This window comes from Coregonus clupeaformis, chromosome 34, assembly GCF_020615455.1.
Source record: "Coregonus clupeaformis isolate EN_2021a chromosome 34, ASM2061545v1, whole genome shotgun sequence".
Lineage (NCBI taxonomy): Eukaryota > Metazoa > Chordata > Actinopteri > Salmoniformes > Salmonidae > Coregonus > Coregonus clupeaformis.
In genome coordinates this window covers 1073239-1100318 of record NC_059225.1, presented here as the reverse complement: position 1 = coordinate 1100318, position 27080 = coordinate 1073239, and the positions used below count along the sequence as shown (strand labels likewise).

At 41.4% G+C, this 27080-nt stretch overlaps 2 protein-coding genes across 3 annotated transcripts; both read right to left on the bottom strand.

The window, feature by feature from the left end:
* Nucleotides 1-7919: 7919 nt before the first annotated feature.
* On the bottom strand, nucleotides 7920-12801 carry eif1b (eukaryotic translation initiation factor 1B). The gene is made up of 4 exons (XM_041861899.2): nucleotides 12596-12801; nucleotides 11728-11891; nucleotides 10303-10404; nucleotides 7920-8106 (listed from the first exon to the last, which is right to left on the bottom strand). The coding sequence occupies exons 1-4, from the start codon at nucleotides 12624-12626 to the stop codon at nucleotides 8062-8064; spliced, it is 342 nt and encodes a 113-aa protein (XP_041717833.1). The 5' UTR covers nucleotides 12627-12801; the 3' UTR covers nucleotides 7920-8061.
* A 127-nt stretch (nucleotides 12802-12928) lies between these two features.
* Nucleotides 12929-24079, bottom strand: LOC121549918 (putative ferric-chelate reductase 1). Of its 2 annotated transcripts, none has more exons than XM_041861897.1 (16): nucleotides 24001-24079; nucleotides 23329-23456; nucleotides 22985-23118; nucleotides 21127-21224; nucleotides 20754-20913; nucleotides 20369-20563; nucleotides 19994-20095; nucleotides 19612-19756; nucleotides 17682-17789; nucleotides 17451-17566; nucleotides 14649-14735; nucleotides 14354-14445; nucleotides 14181-14239; nucleotides 13698-13835; nucleotides 13399-13424; nucleotides 12929-13276 (listed from the first exon to the last, which is right to left on the bottom strand). In XM_041861897.1, the coding sequence occupies exons 1-16, from the start codon at nucleotides 24072-24074 to the stop codon at nucleotides 13187-13189; spliced, it is 1752 nt and encodes a 583-aa protein (XP_041717831.1). In that variant the 5' UTR covers nucleotides 24075-24079; the 3' UTR covers nucleotides 12929-13186. The 2 variants fall into 2 exon arrangements, with proteins under 2 accessions (XP_041717831.1, XP_041717832.1); XM_041861898.1 differs by having other exon boundaries at nucleotides 23329-23512; nucleotides 24001-24072.
* Nucleotides 24080-27080: the final 3001 nt, after the last annotated feature.

Here is a 27080-nt window from a genome sequence, read left to right as displayed (position 1 = left end):
CCGCTGTCCACTGTATGTGGTGCTGAAGTTCTTTAATTTCCGACGCTGTCGCTGTCAGTGGTGCTGAATCTCTGAAAGGCTAAGGCTTACCTACATGAAGTGTATTATGAATCAACATAGTTTGTGTACGACTATTCTCATACTAAACTTGATCGGTTGTCTGTTTTAGTTGTAGGCTTCCTGTCAGCATATTGACCTTACTCAAGAAGCACGATGAAGAAAGCTCACGAAGTAGAACGACCCCCGCTGAGCGCCGCTACGACAGTGACAGGTGTTTGAGAAAATACCGCGTTTGAACGCCGTGTAACTCCCACCGTTGGAGGGACATCTGAACACCACACCTCACAGCTGCCACAAAAAGTGGACTACGGTAATAATGACAAATCGTTGGCATATTGTTTTCATTTTCCTAATTTCTGATTCAGGCAGCCTACATTTTCTGTCGAGAGAGAGAGAGAGAGAGAGAGAGAGAGAGAGAGAGAAAGAGAGAGATAGGTCAGTTTTCCTAATGTACATACACACACAAAATATTATTCACAGGCCTACTTTACTTCTCATCTCTTAAATGGAATGCTCAGAGGAACATATTGCAACATAACCGAACCCAACCATTCTCTGGCAGCGACCGCAGCAGTGTTCACGGGCCAATGAAAACACCTAGTCCCCTGTCTCCACTTTTAATTGGGGATCTTTAGTGCTATTAGCTGCAGAGGCTGCTTGCCTGGCTCCCTCAGTAGTGTCACTACCACTGTGTCTCTACTGACTATCACTTTATGTGGCTTTGGCACAGCTCCTCAAGTGGGCGCGCACACACATGATCCATTCTGTGCTGTAACACACACACACTCACACACACACACACACACACACACACACACACACACACACACACACACACACACACACACACACACACACACACACTTCGGGAATACAGCTTAATCAATGATTTAACAAATATTCATTCATTCGTTCAATCATTAATTTGTGGTACATATAAACTATAAACGTATATGATAAAAGGCAACATCATTTACAGTCCATAAACAGGTGAAAACGCTTTAGAGGAAGTGGTCTCCTACAAATAAAAATGGGTAAGAAGGCCTCCCAATGATTCCCCTGTCTGCTAATGCTTATCAATTAAACATCGCCATCTGGTGGGAGCAAGAAACATGACAAGTAAATAAATTCAACTAGACGGGAGCTGTTTGACTCAGAGCCAAATGCAAACTACAAGTACTGAACCAGCACGTATCCAGTAATACCAGGAGATTTATTTGTGCCAGATGTGTTCTGCTGAGAGTTCTCTTTCTCAACGTTACACATGTTATGCCCATGAATAATGATACACTTTAAATCTGCCAGCCTGGCACAGTACATGCACAGTAATAGGACTAAGTGTGTGTAAGGAGCTACATTCTTAGCTTCTACATATAGCTACCGTGTCCATTTGATGTTTCACATACAGTGAATTTGCATCTATAGACTGACATCATTGGATTTAGCCAATTTGTCAACAATCTCACTACCTTCAAACTAATGAATAGGCTTACTGAATACTGAATGATGGATGGCTTAAGTTATAGTTGAGCAAGAATACATGCAAACAATAGAACAATCAACATAATGTCCAAACAATAGAACATAGCACATAACACTAGCCGACACATCCACACTGAGTGTTTGTCAGCCTGATAGCATTCTGTTGGTTACCTGAACAGCTGTTCTGATCACAGGGTTACACAGCCACACTCCAGATGTGAGGAGCATCAATTACAGACGCACCTGAGTCTGGTGATTGCATAAATTATTAAGTACAATATTGATGTCTAGCACTGGTAGTCTCCTCAAGGGAGCAGGATTTAGGTAATATGAACTTTATCAAAGGCCCACCAGGCTTAAGTGGTTTTAGTGTCTGTCTGTGAAATAAAATGCATTACTACAAAGATGATAATATGGAAGAGCTACAGGACTCGTTTGCAAAGAACATTTGATGATGTTTCTGATAAACAGCATCACAGACTAATTGCTTGAACAGACAGATGGTATAGGCTTAAGATTTTAGAGAATAACCCCAGGGGCTACAAAATAAATGTACAGATGTGCAATAACCAAACGCATGAAGAAATATTGGATGAAAGGAGAGGAATGAAATAAATGAGGAAAAATAAACGTATGGGCCGTTTTCTTTTGTTTTCTCACTTTTGTCTCTCTGACATCTGTTGACGAAGAGTAACATTAACAATGTCAGTTTACTAAAGGACCAATCCAGGCCGAGGTAAGAGGAGACATAACCTATCCCTTACCCCCTCTGGTGGTCACAGCCTATACATACAATTGGCATGAGCACGATGACTGAGCCTGATAAACTCATTTACAGGCGATCTAACAGCAGGAGTTGAAAATGTTTTTTTTTTTCTAGAGTCTGGCACGACATTTTGAGGTATTAATACACAAACAAATCATTGTATGTTTGATATTCTTCAGTGCAAAAGCTTTTGATGAATTATGCTTTTGTTGATAACCCTGATCATGTGTAGGCCTATGCATTTACAATTCAATGGACTGAAAACAAAACGTTTATGTGAAATGTTCAGAAAGATGCAGGGAATGTGATAGGAGGGAGTGTTAAAATCAATCAAGTATTTTTTTTAAAAAAGCTGCATTTGCCTCTGGCAAATATCAGACAAAACACTAGATGCTATTGACGGCCAAATCTAGTACCCAATAATTGTGTTGTTTTACATGTGGTTGACACCTCTACCACATGCATATGTATGAGCATTCAGAGCCTTTTTGTCTGAAATATCTCAACACAATCTCAATTATAATTGTTGTTAAATGCAAGTTTAATTAAATCGCTTACAATAAAAATTCAATTCAGAGGCATCTTGCATTCTGACATAAATGTTGTCATTAATAGTAAGTATGGAAGAGAGAGAGAACAAGTGCCTGGTGAGGACTATAAGACATCCATCATTAACTTTGCCCATTTCTCTGTCGTCTTCTAGGGTGAATTAATAGAGTGTCACAGGGAGGACGGTGGGAAGCCTGAGGCTCTGAAGCAACACTCCCTCCACCTTCTGTTCCTGCTGCTGGGGTCTCACAACTCAACTGATGACGATTATTAGCTCATAGACTAGTCTCTTCTCACAGGCACTGTGCAGGATGCCCTGAGTCTGACGAGAGAGACTACTCACAGACAGACTGTAGGAGTGAGTCTCACTCTGACTTAACTCTCTGGCAGGCACAACAAGTCGACAGACACCACACTTGGTGGTGGTCAAGAGACAGTGGAATTCCAAAATGGCTACTTATTGGGAGTGTTTGCTGAGAGAGTACCCTTAATAAAAGAGTTATCAAAGTATATTCTTTCAGGATGTCCCTCGTATACAGTGGGGAAAATAAGTATTTAGTCAGCCACCAATTGTGCAAGTTCTCCCACTTAAAAAGATGAGAGAGGCCTGTAATTTTCATCATAGGTACACGTCAACTATGACAGACAAAATGAGAAGAAAAAAAATCCAGAAAATCACATTGTAGGATTTTTAATGAATTTATTTGCAAATTATGGTGGAAAATAAGTATTTGGTCAATAACAAAAGTTTCTCAATACTTTGTTATATACCCTTTGTTGGCAATGACACAGGTCAAACGTTTTCTGTAAGTCTTCACAAGGTTTTCACACACTGTTGCTGGTATTTTGGCCCATTCCTCCATGCAGATCTCCTCTAGAGCAGTGATGTTTTGGGGCTGTCGCTGGGCAACACAGACTTTCAACTCCCTCCAAAGATTTTCTATGGGGTTGAGATCTGGAGATTGGCTAGGCCACTCCAGGACCTTGAAATGCTTCTTACGAAGCCACTCCTTCGTTGCCCGGGCGGTGTGTTTGGGATCATTGTCATGCTGAAAGACCCAGCCACGTTTCATCTTCAATGCCGCTGATGGAAGGAGGTTTTCACTCAAAATCTCACGATACATGGCCCCATTCATTCTTTCCTTTACACGGATCAGTCGTCCTGGTCCCTTTGCAGAAAAACAGCCCCAAAGCATGATGTTTCCACCCCTATGCTTCACAGTAGGTATGGTGTTCTTTGGATGCAACTCAGCATTCTTTGTCCTCCAAACACGACGAGTTGAGTTTTTACCAAAAAGTTATATTTTGGTTTCATCTGACCATATGACATTCTCCCAATCCTCTTCTGGATCATCCAAATGCACTCTAGCAAACTTCAGACGGGCCTGGACATGTACTGGCTTAAGCAGGGGGACACGTCTGGCACTGCAGGATTTGAGTCTCTGGCAGCGTAGTGTGTTACTGATGGTAGGCTTTGTTACTTTGGTCCCAGCTCTCTGCAGGTCATTCACTAGGTCCCCCCGTGTGGTTCTGGGATTTTTGCTCACCGTTCTTGTGATCATTTTGACCCCACGGGGTGAGATCTTGCGTGGAGCCCCGGATCGAGGGAGATTATCAGTGGTCTTGTATGTCTTCCATTTCCTAATAATTGCTCCCACAGTTGATTTCTTCAAACCAAGCTGCTTACCTATTGCAGATTCAGTCTTCCCAGCCTGGTGCAGGTCTACAATTTTGTTTCTGGTGTCCTTTGACAGCTCTTTGGTCTTGGCCATAGTGGAGTTTGGAGTGTGACTGTTTGAGGTTGTGGACAGGTGTCTTTTATACTGATAACAAGTTCAAACAGGTGCCATTAATACAGGTAACGAGTGGAGGACAGAGGAGCCTCTTAAAGAAGAAGTTACAGGTCTGTGAGAGCCAGAAATCTTGCTTGTTTGTAGGTGACCAAATACTTATTTTCCACCATAATTTGCAAACCAATTCATTAAAAATCCTACAATGTGATTTTCTGGATTTTTTTTTCTCAATTTGTCTGTCATAGTTGACGTGTACCTATTATGAAAATTACAGGCCTCTCTCATCTTTTTAAGTGGCAGAACTTGCACAATTGGTGGCTGACTAAATACTTTTTTTCCCCACTGTATATGTCATTGAGCCAGTGTCTCTGTTATCGGAAGGTAGACATAAACTCCCTGTTGTAAAGTATAGAGAGGCACCTAAACTATGCTTGTTTGTTGATGAGGAGATGGCTTTTGTGGAAAAATAAATATTATCTTGTAGTAAATTCCAAAGGAGCGGCCAAATGTCCTTTAGAACTTTTTTGTATTTAAAGTAAGCCTCAGATTCAAATTTGCACAAAACAACATATCATATAGCTGCACTAGAGCAGAGTCTAGCCAGTATCACAGCTAGCAGTTGTTGTCCACGGGCAGCATGAATCTCTTCCTCTTATGGTCTGGCAGGCAGCAGTCATTCCCTACCACAGCTCCCCCATACTTGCACACGCACGCACGCACACGCACGCACACACACACACACACACACACACACACACACACACACACACACACACACCGACCCCTCCTCTAGCCTGTTTAAGAGGATTATGGGCACGTTTTGACCCTGTAGGACGGTCAGGAGACTGGCTGTGGATGAGACAAGAGGTAACCCGATTGAAGGCTAGAGCTCCAGAATGGAAGCCAATGCACAGTATGACAGAACCAAAGGTGAACCAAAATTAAACACAACATCTATGTTTTAAGTGAGAAGTTAGGCTGGTCCGAAGCCGAAAAAGAAAGGAAATTCACACGAGCAACACAAGGGACACCTTCAGCCATGCACTATCAACGTTTTCCAGCACAGAGCCTTGACCTAGGCCTAGTGTTGGGTTACTACTGTACTGACAAACAGACATGGCACATTCAAACAATGTATTGTGCAATTACATTTTTCATTATAAGATGATTATAAGATATTATCATTGGGTCATATACAGTATGCTTATGACAAGTCATACAATCAATTATAGATATCAGAGGAAATAGGGCTAATGCTGATTGTATTATAGTATTAAGGTTCATACAGAGAATATTACAGAAAAAACTGTTCAGGACCATTGATATAAATTAAATTAATAAAAAAGGTACATAGAGTATTTTGTCATGCAAGGGAGAAAGGATTTGTTACATATATAGGGCATGGTTTTCCATATAAAATATTCATAAAACAAACTGCATTTACTGCATTTTTACAAAAAAACATTTAGCAACAAATCGCTGAGATCCATGATTAGGCTATATTAAAACCTGTTATATTGCATTGTAGTTTATAGTAACAAAATTAAACATTCTATCAGCCCTATTCCCTATATAGTGCACTACTCTTGACCAGAGGCCTATGGGCACGTAAGCTTCTGGTCAAAAGTAGTGTACTACATAGGGAATAGGATGCCATTTGGCATGCTTCGCCACTAGATGTTTCATTTATAGTTTGACAAGAAAAAGAGGGCATCATTTAAGTTGTTCAATCAGTAATTACACTTGACCATACTTTCTCCATAAATTGCAAGCAACATTGCCTGACTCACCAGAGTCCTTGGCATCAAGCTAACTAACTTCATAATGTGATTTCACTGACACAATTGAGATTAGGCACTAAAGATTAAAATGAGAAAGGTGTTCAAATGCCCTGGGATTTTATCCTGTAATCCTGAATGTCACGGTCATCAAAAGTTAGCCTGGTAACCCAAACTAAACTGTTACCATTGTCTGTTATGAAGTAAAACAAAAAGGCAAACATTTCAGTTTGGTTCCAGGCTATGACCAGTTCCAATAGTAACAAATTATGCTAGCGGTTTGTCTTCAAAACAACTTTCAACTAACTAATGATGGGACGTTCGCAAACCACCGGCTATTTGGTGAATGTCAGGAACCAAATCACATTTGTGAAAAAGCTGTGCATTTGGCTCTGATTACATACTGTTGCTACTGCTTTTAGAGCTCCAGACAATTATCTGCAGATAATATATATAGAACATTCTCTGAAGATTGCAATTCCTCACTGCAGGAACAATAGATCGTGAGGAGACATTTTCGGGTCCACACCAAATGAACAGCTTTTAGCTGAATGGAGCCAAATGAGCAGGTTCACTGAAAAGACTGGAAACGCCCATCACTACAACTAATATCCCGTCACCAAATCCATACTACAATTTGGTCCCTTTTCAGCTGTTTACCTGTGCATAGTTCTCATCTTGGGAGAGTGATAGTTTAGATAAGTATTTTCTTTGAGGCAAAACACAATGATCTCCCTAATATCACAAATTACAGTCCAACCTGATTTCCTTTGATGGCCAAATTAATATGAATGCAATAAACTTCTGTTGCTGGCAGGTTTGTCCATGGACGAGACATCAGGGAGGCATGGATCGAGTCACTCACTTTTCCTTTGCTTGTTTGTACACCGAACACAGAACCTGATTACCCTGTGGCTCTAGCTATGTGTGGGATTTGTAGAACTTAATAGTGCAGCTAGTGCCCTTCTGTTCTGCTGCAGCTTCCACAATATAGCCTGGTTAATGCTGCAGCGTTCAGTCTGGTTTAACCAGGCTATCCAGAAAAAGCAGACAACCCGTCAAGCTCTGACTGACTAATAACATGACCAAGAGTATCCATCCATTACTCTAAAGCTGTGCAGAATGTCTGATAAAAATGAAACCAGTTGTTCTAATCGAGGATATTGCATAGATGACAGGAAATGGCTCAGTGGTATTTCGTACCGCTGATAAGACCACTCCTCCTGACAGCATCATTTTACATGCAGATGTTTTACTGGGCAGTGATGTTAAGAAAAACACTGACCAGGTTTCAGTCCAACACTGGACTCCCTTCAGACCCAATACCCATCTGTTACAGGCAACAATGGGCAAACACTGCATGCTCAGGTGTGCTGAAGCTAAGTGTTGCATAAATACATTTTCAACAATAGGGGACAATTGTACGTTTCTATCGAGTCAGATTAGAGATGGAGGATAAGGTGTGAATAATAAGAGCCGAGATTGGTGTTATGCGCTTTGAAAAGGGGGACATTGTGTTTTTATTGCCTCAGAGTTTTACATCAGACATGCGGCTGAACTTTATTGGTCAATGCATAACAATGGAAAGACTAAAAGCTAATGGAGGTCCTGGTCTTGAAGCAACAGCATTACTTTAAAATCCGTGGACCTTCAACTGCTCCTCCCTGACAATGCCGATCTGGGGAGGAAAATCGACACAAATTAGGCTACACACTAACAATAGGAACAGCTAGTAGGTTACAGTCCTAGTGACTACACAACAGAGGCCAGAGATGGTCAGTGGAAAAAAGCCAAGTCATGGGACAGATATTAGCATTTTTGCACATCATGTAGAAAACATCTACACATGACTGAGCTTCACAATCAATTTTAGATAATTTCGGATTGTTTGGACGAAAAAGGCTAATATCGGTCCCATGACTTCAGTGGGATTTGTGCCACAAATGCTAAAACTTTTGCATGTGGAAACCGTGCCAGGGAAACTAAACAAATCATGGACCAGTGTCATTTTATAATAATTTGGGTGAATTACCCCTTTAAGGATTCCAGTATCAAGTTTTTCTGCACCACTGGCTGCCTTTTTTTTTAGAAAAGAAGCTACAAGAGTCTTTCTAGGTTATGTTCCACCTCAGAATCAAAACATTGTCACAACTTAGGTAATGCTGCACTACAGTTTGGTTTGTCTATTGTTCTTCTGTGCAGTATTCATTTTAGACTATGCTTAAGTACTATAGTGTACACTACCGGTCAAAAGTTTTAGAACACCTACTCATTCAAGGGTTTCTTTATGTTTTACTATTTTCTACATTGTAGAATAATAGTGAAGACATCAAAACTATGAAATAACACATTTGGAATCAAGTAGTAACCAAAAAAAAAGTGTTAAACAAATCAAAGTATATTTTATATTTGAGATTCTTCAAATAGCCACCCTTTGCCTTGATGACAGCTTCGCACACTCTTGGCATTCTCTCAACCAGTTTCACCTGGAATGCTTTTCCAACAGTCTTGAAGGAGCTCCCACATATGCTGAGCACTTGTTGGCTGCTTTTCCTTCACTCTGCGGTCCGACTCATCACAAACCATCTCAATTTGGTTGAGGTCAGGGGATTGTGGAGGCCAGGTCATCTGATGCAGCACTCAATCACTCTCATTCTTGGTAAAATAGGCCTTACACAGCCTGGAGGTGTGTTGGGTCATTGTCCTGTTGAAAAACAAATGGTAGTCCCACTAAGCGCAAGCCAGATGGGATGGCGTATCGCTGCAGAATGCTGTGGTAGCCATGCTGGTTAAGTGTGCCTTGAATTCTAAATAAAATCACAGACAGTGTCACCAGCAAAGCACCCCCACACCATAACTCCATGCTTTACGGCGGGAAATACACATGCGGATATTATCCATTCCCCCGTACCGCGTGCGGTTGGAACCAAAAATCTCAAATTTGGACTCCAGACCAAAGGACACATTTCCACCGGTCTAATGTCCATTGCTCGTGTTTCTTGGCCCAAGCAAGTCTCTTCTTATCGGTGTCCTTTAGTAGTGGTTTCTTTGCAGCAATTCAACCACACAGTCCCCTCTGAACAGTTGATGTTGAGATGCGTCTGTTACTTTATTTGGGCTGCAATTTCTGAGGCTGGTAACTCTAATGAACTTATCCTCTGCAGCAGTGGTAACTGTCTTCCATTCCTGTGGCGGTCCTCATGAGCCAGTTTCATCATATCGCTTGATGGTTTTTGCGACTGCACTTGAAGAAACTTTCAAAGTTCTTGAAATGTTCTGTATTGACTGACCTTCATGTCTTAAAGTAATGGACTGTCGTTTCTCTTTGCTTACTTGAGCTGTTCTTGCCATAATATGGACTTGGTCTTTTATCAAATAGGGCTATCTTCTGTATACCCCTCCCCCACCTTGTCACAACTGATTGGCTCAAATGCATTAAGGAAAGAAATTCCACAAATTAACTTTTAAGAAGGCACACCTGTTAATTGAAATGCATTCCAGGTGCCTACCTCATGAAGGGTTGAGAGAATGCCAAGAGTGTGCAAAGCTGTCATCAAGGCAAAGGGTGGCTTTTTGAAGAATCTCAAATATATTTTGATTTGTTTAACACTTTTTTGGTTACTACATGATTCCATGTGTTATTTCATAGTTGAGGTCTTCACCATTATTCTACAATTAAAAATAAAGAAAAACCTTTAAATGAGATGGTGTTCTAAAACTTTTGACCGGTAGTGTGTGTGTGACCAAGTTGTGTGAAATGCAGCAAAGTACCTAACATCTGATAACTTGAAGACATTTACTTATCCAGAGAGACTTACAGTCAGTGCATTCAACTAGTGTAGGTAAGACAACCACAAATCTGAGAGAAGCTCACCTCCATGAGGAACTGGCAGATGTTTTTCCTCTGGTCTCCCTGCAGCTGTATGACCTCACCGTACTCAGGGTGCTCAATCACAGTACCATTGCAGGCAAATTTCTGTCAGGCACAAAGAGACAACCCCAGTAAGTCACAACATGCTTAGTGTAAATTAGCTGACATTTGCATGAAAAGTTGAAGTAGTAAACAAACATTGTCTTGTGTATTTGTTTTGTAACACATTTATTCCAATTTGAGTCATCTGAGAACAGCCAGTTAAATAATAGACAAGACATAAGGAGGTTGAAAGGAGGGGCATGTGGCTAAGTAAACTTCCCCATAGCATTCAGTGCATCACCATCCAACTAACTAGCCCAAAGCCCCTTTTAATCAATCGCTAGCTACATCCTATGTGTGGATGGGGGAAGGGAGAAGAAAACCCCAGTGATAACTGGGGGCTTATGGAATAAAACTGACCTATTGACACTGCAAATAGATTTTCCACTCTGCAAAGGGTATTAGCCATAGACCATAAAGGTTCAGCATCATGCACTTTGAGAAATGAATGTTGCTTGTCATTACATATGGATGTAAACAAAAAGTTTACTCATGCTAATCCCTGCCTACACATACCTCAATACTCCAGTATCCCTACACATTTGGTACAGCTTCCTCTTATTTTTATAATTATTTCATTATATTGAATATTTCACTGTAGGCTTGCAAGTTAAGCATTTCTCTGTACTTCTGCATGAGGAAAATGCAACTTGAATACTGTTGTGGAAATTCTAATCAATAATGAGGAGAGACAAGGTCAATTACCAATCAGGATATTACTTTATTTAAAAAAAAACGTATTAATAGGGCAGTAAGTGGGGCTGGTCGACCCAACACTCAAGTGTTGGGCCGAGAGCTCTGACATACAGACAATACAAATATATTTTATAGCAAAGATACACCCTATCAGTCTACATGACAAACAGTAGATGTGTGGAATGAGTCAAAGGGTTTGGATTTGTATGAAATAAATAAATAATTCACAGCAGACAGTATCTGCAGTGAAGACTTCTCATTGTATGGAAACCAGGGGTTGGCCCCCCAAGACAAGGTTCTTATCAACATTATCCATACCCGAGCCATCTCTCCCTGGTACCTTACATTACACAAACACCAATTCATTCTATGGAATGCATGCTGTAGGTTCTATCACCAAACCATTCATAAATCAATTGTCAGCTCCAGATAGCCCTATCTCCAGTGAAACCCATGTCCTTGACCACATGCCTAGACTAGCTGCAGGGAGCTAGAGTAGAAACCATCCCTTTACAAAAACAATGTATTAGTAGAACAGTATAATTGTTAACTATTAATATTAAACAAAGCAGGTAAAAACATGTTACATGTTCATTTCTCTCTCACAATAAGTCTAGACAACATCATCACCTTCTTGAAGGCCTTCACAAGCTTCTTCTTGTCGTAATCGGCCGCGATCCCTTGCACAGTGGTTAGGGTCTTGCGTCCGTTTCGTTGCTGTATCCTTATGTGGATTTTATCTTCGGTCCCTGCCGGGAGTAAATCGTCACCCTTGGTTGCATCAGCAAAGGGATCTGAAAAGCGAGAGGGGGAGGGGAGAGGAGGAAAAAACCCAGATTAAAATTCTGCGCGTTTAACTAGCTACTCATGCTAGGCTAAATTAAGTGGCGGGTGTCAGATCACATCACAAATATGCTGCACTGTTTTAATATTTCTGTAAAAAATGTGATTTTACTTAGAAACACTACTTTATCTCGTCCTGGCTGGCTACTACTGTAATCTATTAACGTTAGATGCTAGTTAGCCAACGTTAGCTAGCTTGGATTCCACATTTAGGTAGGTGGTTGGTCGTTTGGCCCCGTTTACAGACAGACATCCAACTTCACCCAATACGATAGGAGCTTAGACATGGATAACATATCACTAACCAACGTTAACGTGTAATTAAACAGATTGTTTTTTACCAGGGCACCGCCTAGTTAGCTAGCATGTGACGGTAGATAACTTAGTTCAGCAGTTACCATGGGAAATTGGCCAGCCAACGTTAGCTAGTTATGTGGCTAAAAGCTGGCGCTAACTAGCTAGTTAGTGTTAGCTAGCTTACAATACTTTAGCTGGGCAATCGTATTTTATTAAGCTGTTTATTTTCAAAACAACCTTAGGTAAATTGTACCGTCAAGAATACTCAAATGTATATTTTCTAACGTTAGTTGCTACCGTAACAAGTCATAATTAACGTTAGCCTTTCTAGCAAGCTAGAATTTGCGCTTTTACTTACCAAAAGATTGGAGGTTCTGAATAGAGGACATGCGATATTAGGACGATAACTTTGTGGAGATGAAATACCTCGGCGATGTAATGCCTTGCCTCTTTATTTGACTGATTATTATTTAACAAAGGAGCTCAAATAAAAGGACAAAAGCAACCGGAGTGCACGCCTCGTCTCCTTGACAAAATGGCTTCGAACAAAAAAAGTATTCGAATCCGCTGGCTTTTGTTCGACTTCATCGTTGGTGCTAGCAAGCCATCGACCAGAATGAGTCTGTGGACTCAACACTGCCATCCACCTTGTTGGAGGGACGTTGCCTACCCAGTACACATTTGGTACACATTTTGAACAATCACTTTATTATAAGTCACTGACAGTGTTAACACAATGATAAACATGTAATTCAAACATTATGGTTGAAGTCAGTTTAAAATACTGTTTTATCCAGTGTAAACAAGAGGTATCACACCTTTTTATGGTATGATTCTCAGAGCAGAACGTTATAAAACATTTCGACACAATATAAAACTATTTCAAATACAGTTAAAGTGAGCTGTTATAGAAATCTCATGACAGATCTGTCCATTGCTCAGCAGCTCTTCATGACATGCCAATTCCAACAAGTAGTGCCACCAAAAAGGCCATATTTCCTAGGAAAAACAGGACCAGGAGCAACAACTCCATGCATGCCTGTGGGGAGAAATGAAAAGTAAAATCGAACCGTGACAGAATAGTTAAGAATGTGTCACTTAACAAATCACAAATACAATAAGTACATTGAAAATGTGATTCAATGGTGGTATTCAGCTTACCGAGTCAGAAGCACCCTCTTTGTTATCTATAAGAACAAAAAAAAGTTGTGTAGTATTTAAGAAAAGAGAAACCTGTACACTGCTCTTGCTGGTATCAACTTGTTTATTCAAGCGTACTTGTCGCCTATTGTCCGTTGTCAGAGCTTTTGATGAAGGCCAAGAGGCCGAAAAAAGTTAAATATGGCAGATAAATATTTCCTTAACAGATGCACAATATTAGGTTGCTCAATATTGTAGGGGATTGTATATCATTAACCTGAATTTAACTAAATAATAATGGATATAATGTATTTTCTCACCATTGCGCTTCCAGCGCATGTGGACATCTAGCAGGATGTACAGTGTTGCCTCCCATCCAACAAACCCACCCATCACCTTCAAAAGCCACTTATCATCAGAGCTGTCAATCAATGACAGCCCAGTGAATATTGCCGCCACTGGAAGAAAATGTCAACACAATTACTAACATGGCCATAGAGCAACAACAAACATGTTTGACATGTATTAGCTGAGAAGATACAGTACTTTGTACTATGCAAATAAAATCCAACAAAAACTATTATGATCACAGTTCCGCACAATTGGCCCAGCGTTGTCCAGGGTAGGAGAGAGAATGGCCGGTAGGGATGTAGCTCAGTTGGTAGAGCATGGCGTTTGCAACGCCAGGGTTGTGGGTTCGATTCCCACGGGGGGTATAAAAAATAATGTATGCACTAACTGTAAGTCGCTCTGGATAAGAGCGTCTGCTAAATGACTAAAATGTAAATGTAAAATTTCCTTACCAGCTAAAACTTTAATCGCCACTGCATTCAAAGCATGCGACCAATTGAAGAGGAATCGCCTGTGAAAAACACAAAATACATTAACTCCTTGAGAAAATTAGGCCACATTTGGTCTATAAACTATTACACAGAAGTAAACGCACATACATGAGGTATGATTATGGATACCTTACCAGTGATGTTGAGGTCCACATCGGAACATGGCAGCGGTCGGCTGGAAGAAGGCCAGGATCATAAGGATGCAGCCCAACACAGGATGGGCTCCCTATAAACACACTGGCCTCAAACATTGTCTCGTAACCATTTCAATTATCTGAGCCTTCCATAATGAAGTAGGTTTGTTTGAGTAACATAAAACTGTAGGATACACAGCATTTGTCACCTTCATTCAGAAAACATATTGGCTATTAAAACTCGGACGTTTGTTTTAATAATGTACAGGCGCAATCAAAGGTTTATGATACATACCCCACTCCAGCCTCTAACATGTGAGAAGGACAAAATGAAGGCAATGATGGTGGCAGCAACAGTGAGTGTCATAAGAAACACGTGCGCCTGAGGAACATAAATACAGATTATGTGGCATTATTTAGTACTAAGAACATGCCACCAAATAAAATCTAGACCATGAGTTCTTAAAACTTTGTCAACCAATGAGAAATGTACCATCCAAATAGTCTTACAACGAGCCAAATTAAGGCGAGGCACCACAGGCTGAAATGACATATTGAATCTACGTTTGATCCTTTAATATTAGAAAACAAATTCAAAACTTACTGTAAATGTATATTTTATTTATCAGTCAATTTAATGAATTTTAACCACATTCAAATGGACAAATCTACACTGCTCAAAAAAATAAAGGGAACACTTAAACAACACAATGTAACTCCAAGTCAATCACACTTCTGTGAAATCAAACTGTCCACTTAGGAAGCAACACTGATTGACAATAAATTTCACATGCTGTTGTGCAAATGGAATAGACAACAGGTGGAAATTATAGGCAATTAGCAAGACACCCCCAATAAAGGACTGGTTTTGCAGGTGGTGACCACAGACCACTTCTCAGTTCCTATGCTTCCTGGCTGATGTTTTGGTCACTTTTGAATGCTGGAGGTGCTTTCACTCTAGTGGTAGCATGAGACGGAGTCTACAACCCACACAAGTGGCTCAGGTAGTGCAGCTCATCCAGGATGGCACATCAATGCGAGCTGTGGCAAGAAGGTTTGCTGGGTCTGTCAGCGTAGTGTCCAGAGCATGGAGGCGCTACCAGGAGACAGGCCAGTACATCAGGAGACGTGGAGGAAGCCGTAGGAGGGCAACAACCCAGCAGCAGGACTGCTACCTCCGCCTTTGTGCAAGGAGGAGCACTGCCAGAGCCCTGCAAAATGACCTCCAGCAGGCCACAAATGTGCATGTGTCTGCTCAAATGGTCAGAAACAGACTCCATGAGGGCCCGACGTCCACAGGTGGGGTTGTGCTTACAGCCCAACACCATGCAGGACGTTTGGCATTTGCCAGAGAACACCAAGATTTGCAAATTCGCCACTGGCGCCCTGTGCTCTTCACAGATGAAAGCAGGTTCACACTGAGCACGTGACAGACGTGACAGAGTCTGGAGACGCCGTGGAGAACGTTCTGCTGCCTGCAACATCCTCCAGCATGACCGGTTTGGCGGTGGGGTGGCATTCCTCCATGTGCTCGCCAGAGGTAGCCTGACTGCCATTAGGTACCGAGATGAGATCCTCAGACCCCTTGTGAGACCATATGCTGGTGCGGTTGGCCCTGGGTTCCTCCTAATGCAAGACAATGCTAGACCTCATGTGGCTGGAGTGTGTCAGCAGTTCCTGCAAGAGGAAGGCATTGATGCTATGGACTGGCCCGCCCGTTCCCCAGACCTGAATCCAATTGAGCACATCTGGGACATCATGTCTCGCTCCATCCACCAACGCCACGTTGCACCACAGACTGTCCAGGAGTTGGAAGATGCTTTAGTCCAGGTCTGGGAGGAGATCCTTCAGGAGACCATCCGCCACCTCATCAGGAGCATGCCCAGGTGTTGTAGGGAGGTCATACAGGCACGTGGAGGCCACACACACACTACTGAGCCTCATTTTGACTTGTTTTAAGGACATTACATCAAAGTTGGATCAGCCTGTAGTGTGGTTTTCCACTTTAATTTTGAGGGTGACTCCAAATCCAGACCTCCATGGGTTGATACATTTGATTTCCATTGATAATTTGTGTGATTTTGTTGTCAGCACATTCAACTATGTAAAGAAAAAAGTATTTAATAAGATTTTCATTCATTCAGATCTAGGATGTGTTATTTTAGTGTTCCCTTTATTTTTATGAGCAGGATGTACAAAGTGTCGAAAGCGTTCTACAGGGACGCTGGCCCATGTTGACTCCAATGCTTCCCACAGCTGCGTCAAGTTGTCTGGATTTTCTTTGGGTGGTGGCTCATTCTTGATACACACAGGAAACTCAATCGTCTCCTCCTTTAACCTGTCTCCCCCCTCCATCTACACTGATTGAAGTGGATTTAACAAGAGACATCAATAAGGGATCATATCTTTCACCTGGTCAGGGTATGTCAAGGAAAGGGCAGGTGTTCTTAATGTTCTGTATACTCCGTGTATATCCACAATCTGCTCTATACAAGTACGGTCCTCGAGTGTCTTAATGAAACGAAAATTGTGTCGGACTTGATTAAGGTGTCCAGAAAAATGTATTTGCGGTATATGCAAATATTTAAATGAATATTGCATATTTTCATACAATATTTCAGAAAAGTTGCAATACACAAAAGTATCATATTGGCATCTATAGTCAACTGGTAAAAGTGCATTGTGATATATCTAAGGGAAACTATTTTTTTTAAAGCATGAGGGTGTGGTGCCTCGCCTTAAAATTAAATAGTGTGTGATTAGAGATGTATTCTAATAACTCGCGACCCACTTCTCACGTGCCCAGGGCCCACACTAAGTCCTGACCCATAGTTTAAGAAACCTTGATCTAGACGTACTAATGTGACGGCCGTCAATGTGTTGGCTTAACAGTATAGCTTCAGATGTCTGTGATTGGGAGTTCTCGGATCCTGGCCTCGGAAACACGTGACAGCCCGCTTGACACAATTAGCCAATCATGCTATAGAAAAGGCACCAATTCGATAGCAGTGGGGTGGAGACATTTCAAGCTAAGGAGGGAGGTTACAATCTAACACCTTTACACTAACACATTGGGGACAGTATAGCAGAAACTCACCAGAAACCAAACGTCTTTCCCACAACATCCTTTCCCCTTGGCCACACCTTTCAGATACCTGGCTGTGATCATTCCTAGACTACCGGTGGTCATCCACGCTATCAACATCAGGGCACCTGAAGCGCAACAGGATAATCAATATGCTAGTATCTGTAGTTATAATCAGTGTATTGCAATAATGTTTGAGGTTATGCATGCAAACTCTTCTCACTAGGACAACAGTAACATTACCATGTGCTTTTATAATAGGGGGGCGGATTGCATTGGTGACAAGCTGAGGTCTTGAAACATCCACCTTAGTGTCACTGATGAAGGTGCTTGTATGATGCCTGATTTCCCCTGTCAAAGTCAACCCAAGAGAAAGAGAATAACATTGACACATACAGTGGCTTGCAAAAGTATTCACCTCCCTTGCCATTTGTCTTATTTTGTTGCCGTACAACCTGGAATTAAAATGGATTTTTTGGGAGTTTGTATCATTTGAATTACACAACATGCCTACCACGTCGAAGATGCAAAATATTTATTGTGAAACAATAAATATGTAAAAAAATAAATAAAATAAAAAAGAACTTGAGCGTGCATAAATATTCAGACCATGACATTCCACATTTTGTTAGGTTACAGCCTTATTCTAAAATCGATTAAATTGTTCCCCCCAAAGCAAAAACAGGTTTAGAAATCTTAGCTAAATTATTAAAAATAAAAAAATATTACATTTACGTAAGTATTCAGACCATTTACTCAGTACTTTGTTGAAGCACCTTTTACAGCTTTGAGTGGTCTTGGGTATAACGCTACAAGCTTGGCACACTTGTATTTGTGGAGTTTCTCCCATTCTCTGCAGATCCTCTCAAGCTCTGTCAGGTTGGATGGGGAGCGTTGCTACACAGCTATTTTCAGGTCTCTCCAGAGATGTTAGATCAGGTTCAAGTCCAGGCTTTGGCTGGGCCACTTGAGGACATTCAGAGACTTGTCCCAAAGCCACTCCTGCGTTGTCCTGTTGGAAGGTGAACCTTCACCCCAGTCTGAGGTCCTGAGAGCTCTGGAGCAGGTTTTCATCAAGGATCTCTGTACTTCGCGCCGTTCATCTTTGCCTCGATCCTGACTAGTCTCCCAGTCCCTGCCGCTAAAGAACATCCCCACATCATGATGCTGCCACCACCATAGGGATGGTGCCAGATTTCCTCCAGACGTGACAAATATTTCAATCTTGGTTTCATCAGACCAGAGAATCTTGTTTCTCATGGTCTGAGAGTTTTTAGGTGCCTTTTGGCAAACTCCAAGTGTGCCGTCATCTGCCTTTCACTAAGGAGTGGCTTCCGTCTGGTCACTTTACCATAAAGTCCTGATTGGTGGAGTGCTGCAGAGATTGTTGTCCTTCTGGAAGGTTCTCCCATCTCCACAGAGGAATTCTGGAGCTCTGTCAGAGTGACCATCAGGTTCTTGGTCACCTCCCTGACCAAGGCCCTTCTCCCCTGATTGCTCAGTTCGGCCAGGTGGCCAGCAATAGGAAGTGTCTTGGTGGCTCCAAACTTCTTCCATTTAAGAAGTATGGAGGCCACTGTATTCTTGGGGACCTTCAATGCTGCAGAAATGTTTTGGTACCCTTCCCAAGATCTGTGCCTCGACACAATCTTGTCTTGGAACTCTACGGACAATTCCTTCGACCTCATGGTTTGGGTTTTGCTCCGACATGCACGGTCAACTGTAGGACCTTATATAGACAGGTGTGCTTTTCTAAATCATGTCCAATCAATTGAATTTATCACAGGTTGACAAGTTGTAGAAACATCAAGGATGATCAATGGAAAAAGGATGCACCGGAGCTCAATTTTAAGTCTCATAGCAAAGGGTCTGAATACTTATGTAAATAAGGTATCTGTTTTTAATACATTTGCAAACATTTCTAAAAACCTGTTTTTGCCTTGTCATTATGGGGTATTGTGTAGATTGAGGAAAGAATAATTATTTTATTCATTTTAGAATAAGGCTGTAACGTAACAAAATGTGGAAGAAGGGGTCTGAATACTTTCCGAATATACTGTACCACGGCTAAGGGCTGTTCTTATGCACGACAACGCGGAGTGCCTTAGCCATGGTATATTGGCCATATACTACAAGCACGCCCCCCACATGTACATATTGTCTCATACTCTACCATTACTGGTTGGTCCTTGAGCAAACATGAGGTAGTAGGGGGAACTGGACCGTATGGATCGTTGAGTTGAGACGGGGTTCATAGTCGTGAAGGAACAGCTAATGATACCATCCTTCATTGAGGATTTAACATCAGAAACATTTCCCTACAAGAAGGACAAACAAGAAACATTTGCATCAATACAGATTGTTTTATGATTTATTAAGCATCAGGGTTGGGGGTCAATTCCATTTCGATTCAGTCAAGTCAGGAACAGAAATTTCAGTCCCAATTGCAATTGTCCTCATTGCTTTTCAGTGGAATGGACCCCAACCCTATTAGGCATTATGCAAACACGTACGCCATTCATATGCCATAATAACGAGCGAGAGAAGTTCAATACCAGAGGACGCATGTCTGGTCGCGTTCTTCCTGTTGAATAGGCGTGTTGCAATTGGATGATCCCGTTACTGTCCCGGCCACAAATAAAGATGTCATCATTTCCCTTATGAGAAGATGAAGAAAATGTTAGAGGAACACAATCAAGTCACATCTGTTGAATTTGCTCATTCAAATTTAGAGGCAGTCAGTCCAGTTACATTTATGTAAATGAAAAAAGAACACATTTCATTTGAAAATGGTTTGAGTGCTAGCCTGGTCCCAGATCCATTAGTGCAGTCTTGCCAACTCCTAATGGTCATTGTCATGCCAACCAAACATGTTGGACCATTAGGAGTACCAGGCTAGATGAGGGCAGGTTGTAGGCAGTGAGCGTTACCATCGTCTGGTCATCTGAGAAGCCGATGGCGATGTAGCCGTCTGAAGGGCCGGTCATCTCCAACTGGATGGCTGTATCCCTGGTAGAGGTCGTCGCAGACAGGAAGTAACAGTCTGGGCTGACCCCAGGGTTACAGTTCAGAGGTCGGCTGAAACAGACCTTACTGCTGCCACATCCAGCACTCGAGATGGACAACTGTTACAAACATAATCAATGTTACTGTAAAGCACTTTGGGACAACTGATGTAGTGCTTACAAATATATTTAATTGTTTGAAAATCTAATATGAAAATATTGTCAGAGAGTCAGTTACACGTGTGATACATTGTTAAGACCGATGTTTTAAATGAAACATATTTGTACTATTAGCTATCACCATACGTACTGAGGATTGCGATGGAAATACTGCTGTGGATGAGGCGGAAGTGGTAGATGTGCTGGGTGTGGATGTGCTGTTCGCTGGGGTTGCAGCAGCGACGCTGAACGTGACTGGAGAACTTCTCACGCCAACCCAGAAGGTGTTGAAATCTTTTACAAAGGATACACTGGCAGAACAAATAGTAAAACAATATCAAGAGCCGGTTTCCCAGACACAGATTAAGCCTAGTATTATACTAAAAAGCATGTTCAATGGTGATTCCCCATTGAAAGTTGTTGTTTTTAGTCCAGGACTAGGCTTAATCTGTGTCCGGGAAACCGGACCAGAGGGTATAAGAAGTGAACATTCTGGTTCAGGAGCTACAGGATGGATGAATCACCTGAATTGGATAGAGTTGAGGTCATCTGATATGGGGGCCCTCCATGTTCCCTGGATGGAGAATTTAGGTGAAGCTGATGTGTGAGAAATTGCAGACTTCTGGGAACAGGAAAAAAAAAGGATCCACGATGATTTAGTTAGGCTTTATACAGATGCAACAGGGTGATTCCACATCAGGAAGGCCAAAAAATATGTCTGGTAATTCTCACAGAAATTTACTTGGGAGGAGGGCTGTTTGATATTCTTATTACATTTGTATCAAACTATTATGATGAAGTGGCCATTTTAGAACCTTTTTAGACCTATTCATGCGTCCTGTAAGACCCTATGATCTGTGAATCGTACATTATACAGACAACATGGTGTCATACTCCTTAGTGTATTTTTTTTTTACATATATAAAATTAATACACATATATATAATATTATTCTGACATTTCACATTCTTAAAATAAAGTGGTGATCCTAACTGACCTAAGACAGGGAATTTTTACTAGGATTAAATGTCAGGAATTGTGAAAAACTGAGTTTAAATGCATTTGGCTAAGGTGTATGTAAACTTGCAACTTCAAAAAAAAAAAATCTCAAAAGATGCATGTCTAAAGAGAACAGAGTGCACTCTCCACTTTCCATGGGGCAACCACAGAGCAGGCTCAACTTGCCCTGCTCCCATACATGCTTTAAATTGTTCGTCTTTCACTTAAACAATGTGGATTAACCAGAAAGCTCAGTTTTAGGCTTACTGGAATTCTTCCCAGTTGTTGTTTTCAGTAAAAAAAAAAAAAACACCTGGGGCGACTATAGAACAGGCTCCACATGCCCAACTGCTCAGTTCACTTGCCCCAGGAAAAAGGTCCCTGCTACAACTAGGTTTCGGAGATTAACCTGGTCTCCACACCACTGTCAGACTTGTGGTGCAACCTCTGAATTATGATACATTTTATGAGCACCACCAACACAGTGAATGGGAAAAATGATTAAAAGGGAAACTCCCTCTGCTATTGATTTGCTGAATGTGCAATCCTTCAGAAGTAACAGAGCCCACTGAAAATGTGATCTGTTTGAAGAGTAAATTGTTTTAAAAAATAAGCAAAATCAAAAAGGGTGCTTTTAAGATATTCATATATTTGGATGTTAATTTATTCAATGTGAAAAATATTTTAGAATCTTGACATACTCCATATTTTAGATGACACTGTTAGGAGTATAATCACACCAAGATGTCTGCATCATGTATGGTTCACCGATCTTATTTTACCTTTATTTAACTAGGCAAGTCAGTTAAGAACCAAGTCTTAGTTACAATGACGGCCTACACCGCCCGAACGACACTGGGCCAATTGTGCACTCCCAATCACGGCCGGTTGTGATACAGCCTGGAATCTAACCAGGGGGTCTGTAGTGATGCCTCAAGCACTGAGATGCAGTGCCTTAGACCGCTGCACCACTCGGGAGCCCTTAGGGTCTTACAGGAGGCATGTTTAGGTCTAAAAAGGGCCTAAAGTGGCAATTTTTAAAGGGTTTGTGATAAATGTAAAAAGCATGTCAATCATCTTTCCTCCCAAATTAAGTTTCTATGTGAGGATTGCCTATACAATCTGAGATGCCAAAAATATTTTGCCTTCCTGGGGTCGAATGCAGGAAAGATGATTGCAGGAACAGGATAATTGATCAGTTTCTGTAAATAGAGTTGTTTTCATACATCCCAAATACATTTAGGCCTATAAGATCTAAAAAAAACATTACTGTTTCAATGTTATATGTAATACTGTAGCACTCATAACAGCAAAACAGGCTATAGGCCATGTGGGAATAGACAGAATTAAATGGAATTATACAATCTATGGGAATAGACTCACAGGTAGTCCGTTGCAGGTGAGGAGCTGTGCCTCTCCACTTGTTACAGTGAAGGATCCCAAAGGACTGCTTCCACCAACTGCTCTGGCTTGTAACATGAACCCAATGAATGGAGTGGCATCTGCCAGGAGCTGGACTGTTAACACAGTGTGTAGTTGATTTAAAAACACCAGTTACACCACCATAGAAAATGGAGACATCTTTGAAAAGTAGATATGGACTGAATATATCTACCCATAACAGCCAAAACATAATATTAATATAAACTATAGTGGTGAGTGTTCAATATCACTGCATGAACTCTGCAGTAATAGAAAAAAAAAACATTAAAAACATGATTTCTCACCTGTGATTTCGTCGCCCTTCTTGAAGCTGGACCGGTCAGTGGCGACAGAGAATGGAGCAGGGCTCTGCTGCGCGCCTACGGAGTGTTGCGGTGTCATATGGTCACACGCCTCCGTCACCGCTCCGGAGCTGTAGCACCGCACCACCCGCAGAACACACGCGATAATCATTATGTATCGATCCATCTTGATTCAATAATAACGAAAAATAATTAAGAATAGCCTGATGGAGAGCGTGGCGTACCGGAGTCAACAAGTTGTGGAGTTTGGGTGAGGGGCAGAATTTCTAGTTTAGTGCCTTGTGTGCGGTTAACGTTTAGACAGAGAGAGGACCTCCCTTCTGGATACTAGTGTGTCAAGTCCGGCGGTCGCGTTATGCAATTAACCCTGTGAGACCCAAGCGTTTTTGCAAATGCGTGTTTGTAACGCTTACAAAAATACCTCTAGTTCTGGCTCAGAATGTTTGTTTCATGACAATTTTCTTCTACATAAATCACTACATTTTAGAGAAGATAACGGTTGCTACTATACATCTGGGTATAAGGAGATGAGGGATGTATTACAAGTACACTGAGGAGTCAACTTAATTAAAATACTGAATGTATTGTGCTAAAAGAGCAAGATAAAAAAATCGATTGGCAGTAGGCCTATTTGGTGATAAAACAACAGCTCACCTTTCAGATAAGGACACCCTACACAGAGGTCTCCAACCCTGTTCCTGGAGACCTACCCTTCTGTAGGTTTTCATTCTAACCCCAGTTGTTACTAACCTGATTAATCTTATCAACAAGGTCATTATTAGAAACAGGTGTGCTAGATTAGGTTTGGAGGAAAAACTTACAGGATGGTAGCTCTCCAGGAGCAAGGTTGGAGAGCCCTGATATATAACAATCTGAAAACACCCATTTCACAATCTGGTTTGAGCAATTAAATAATCAGGTACACCTGAAGTGTTACCTGCCATGCAAAACTGAGGCAATCAAAATGAAGACAATTTAAACACTTAAAGTAACTGTCCAGTGTTTCCAGATTTCTATGAGTGAAATAGTTTTCCTTCCAGAAAATGGTAATTAAATATGTTAAAAAGCTACTTTTCTGTGTTGGAATGGTATGGGCGTACCCCAACAACAGAATGGCATTAGAGTACAGTCGTGGTCAAAAGTTTTGAGAATGACACAAGTATTGGTCTTCACAAAGTTCACTGCTTCAGTGTTATGATATATTTTTGTCAGATGTTACTAAGGTATACTGAAGTATAATTACAAGCATTCCATAAGTGTCAAAGGCTTTTATTGACAATTACATTAAGTTTATGCAAAGAGTCAATATTTGCAGTGTTGACCCTTCTTTTTCAAGACCTCTGCAATCCGCCCTGGCATGCTGTCAATTAACTTCTGGGCCCCATCCTGACTGATGCAGCCCATTCTTGCATAATCAATGCTTGGAGTTTGTCAGAATGTGGGTTTTTGTTTGTCCACCCGCCTTTTGAGGATCGACCACAAGTTCTCAATGGGATTAAGGTCTGGGGAGTTTCCTGGCCATGGACCCAAAATGTCGATGTTTTGTTCCCCGAGCAACTTAGTTATCACTTTTTCCTTATGGCAAGGTGCTCCATCATGCTGGAAAAGGCATTGGTCGTCACCAAACTGTTCTTGGATGGTTGGGAGAAGTTGCTCTCGGAGGATGTGTTGGTACCATTCTTTATTCATGGCTGTGTTCTTAGGCAAAATTGTGAGTAAGCCCACTCCCTTGGCTGAGAAGCAACCCCACACATGAATGGTCTCAGGATGCTTTACTGTTGGCATGACACAGGACTGATGGTAGCGCTCACCTTGTCTTCTCCGGACAAGGTGTTTTCTGGATGCCCCAAACAATCGGAAAGGGGATTCATCAGAGAAAATGACTTTACCCCAGTCCTCAGCAGTCCAATCCCTGTACCTTTTGCAGAATATAAGTTTGTCCCTGATGTTTTTCCTGGAGAGAAGTGGCTTCTTTGCTGCCCTTCTTGACACCAGGCCATCCTCCAAAAGTCTTCGCCTCACAGTGTGTGCAGATGCACTCACACCTGCCTGCTGCTATTCCTGAGCAAGCTGCACTGGTGGTGCCCCGATCCCACAGCTGAATCAACTTTAGGAGACGGTCCTGGCGCTTGCTGGACTTTCTTGGGTGCCCTGACGCCTTCTTCACAACAATTGAACCTCTCTCCTTGAAGTTCTTGATGATCCGATAAACGGTTGATTTAGGTGCAATCTTACTAGCAGCAATATCCTTGCCTGTGAAGCCCTTTTTGTGCAAAGCAATGATGACGGCACGTGTTTCCTTGCAGGTAACCATGGGAAACAGAGGAAGAACAATGATTTCAAGCACCACCCTCCTTTTAAAGCTTCCAGTCTGTTATTCTAACTCAATCAGCATGACAGAGTGATCTCCAGCCTTGTCCTCGTCAACACTCTCACCTATGTTAACGAGAGAATCACTGACATGATGGCAGCTGGTCCTTTTGTTGCAGGGCTGAAATGCATTGGAAATGTTCTTTTTGGGATTAAGTTCATTTTCATGGCAAAGAGGGACTTTGCAATTAATTGCAATTCATCTGATCACTCTTCATGACATTCTGGAGTATATGCAAATTGCCATCATCAAAACTGAGGCAGCAGACTTTGTGAAAATTAGTATTTGTGTCATTCTCAAAACTTTTGACCACGACTGTACACCATCATCAAAATATTGATCCAAGAGGACCGCTGATTGGCCAGTTCAGCCAATGAGCCAACATGACATCAAGTTCTATCTTTAAAACTGTTTGCAATCGAGGTGGGGTTTAATAAATAAAAAAAATCTCATTAATGCTTTGGCCGCAAATACGAGTATAGGACGACTCAACAACATTATTTGGGTATGAGTTATATACAAACTTTTAACAGTGACATTTTAACTGGACATTTATATTACTTTAACTGTTGACAGTTGGGACTGATAGTAAGCACTGCGTATGGAAGGATTTGAATGTTGATGAATGAATACAAAATATACAATTACACTTGCTCTAAATAAATACCTTTCATACACATTTAAAAAGAGTCCAATGATGTGTCTAGTGAAGGAGCCTCTCCTTCACAGCTAGTCTACATGGCATCTTTCCAACTTAAAGAGATTCAGAAGGGCTTTATTACAAGAATACAGTAAAACAGATTTAAAATAAATACAATACTTATTAATGAACCGTTTATAAGTATTTAGATAGACATATTACATATTTATATACAGTATTTGTTATAGCCTACATACATTTAAATGTATCTACTATCAGCTCATGACACTAAAGGGTATTGAGTGAACCATGACTTTGCAGAAAAGAGGGGGTGAATCATGACTATTCAGAAAACAGCAAGAGAGGATTACTTCATATGATTTATTTATAAATTGTTGAAATAACATTATTATTCACTTTATACCAACTTCCAATAGCAGGCCTATGTTACCATTGGATAGTGATGTTGTTATTCCAGTAAGTGGAAGGCTACTCCTCACCTTGCCCTGCAGACATACTTGGATGCAGGCCTGGACATAATAAGTGTCTGGTGAACGAGATTAGGGGAGAATCTCAATTGCATACTTCTCACATCCCCTGTCCTAACCTCTTTCTCAAAATCCATTGGAGAAGTTCAGAGGGGAGGGACCTCTGGCTTTCTCAGCCAATGGGTTTTGAGGAGGTGAGGCGAGAGGGCGCGAGGAGTATGCAATTGAGATTCTC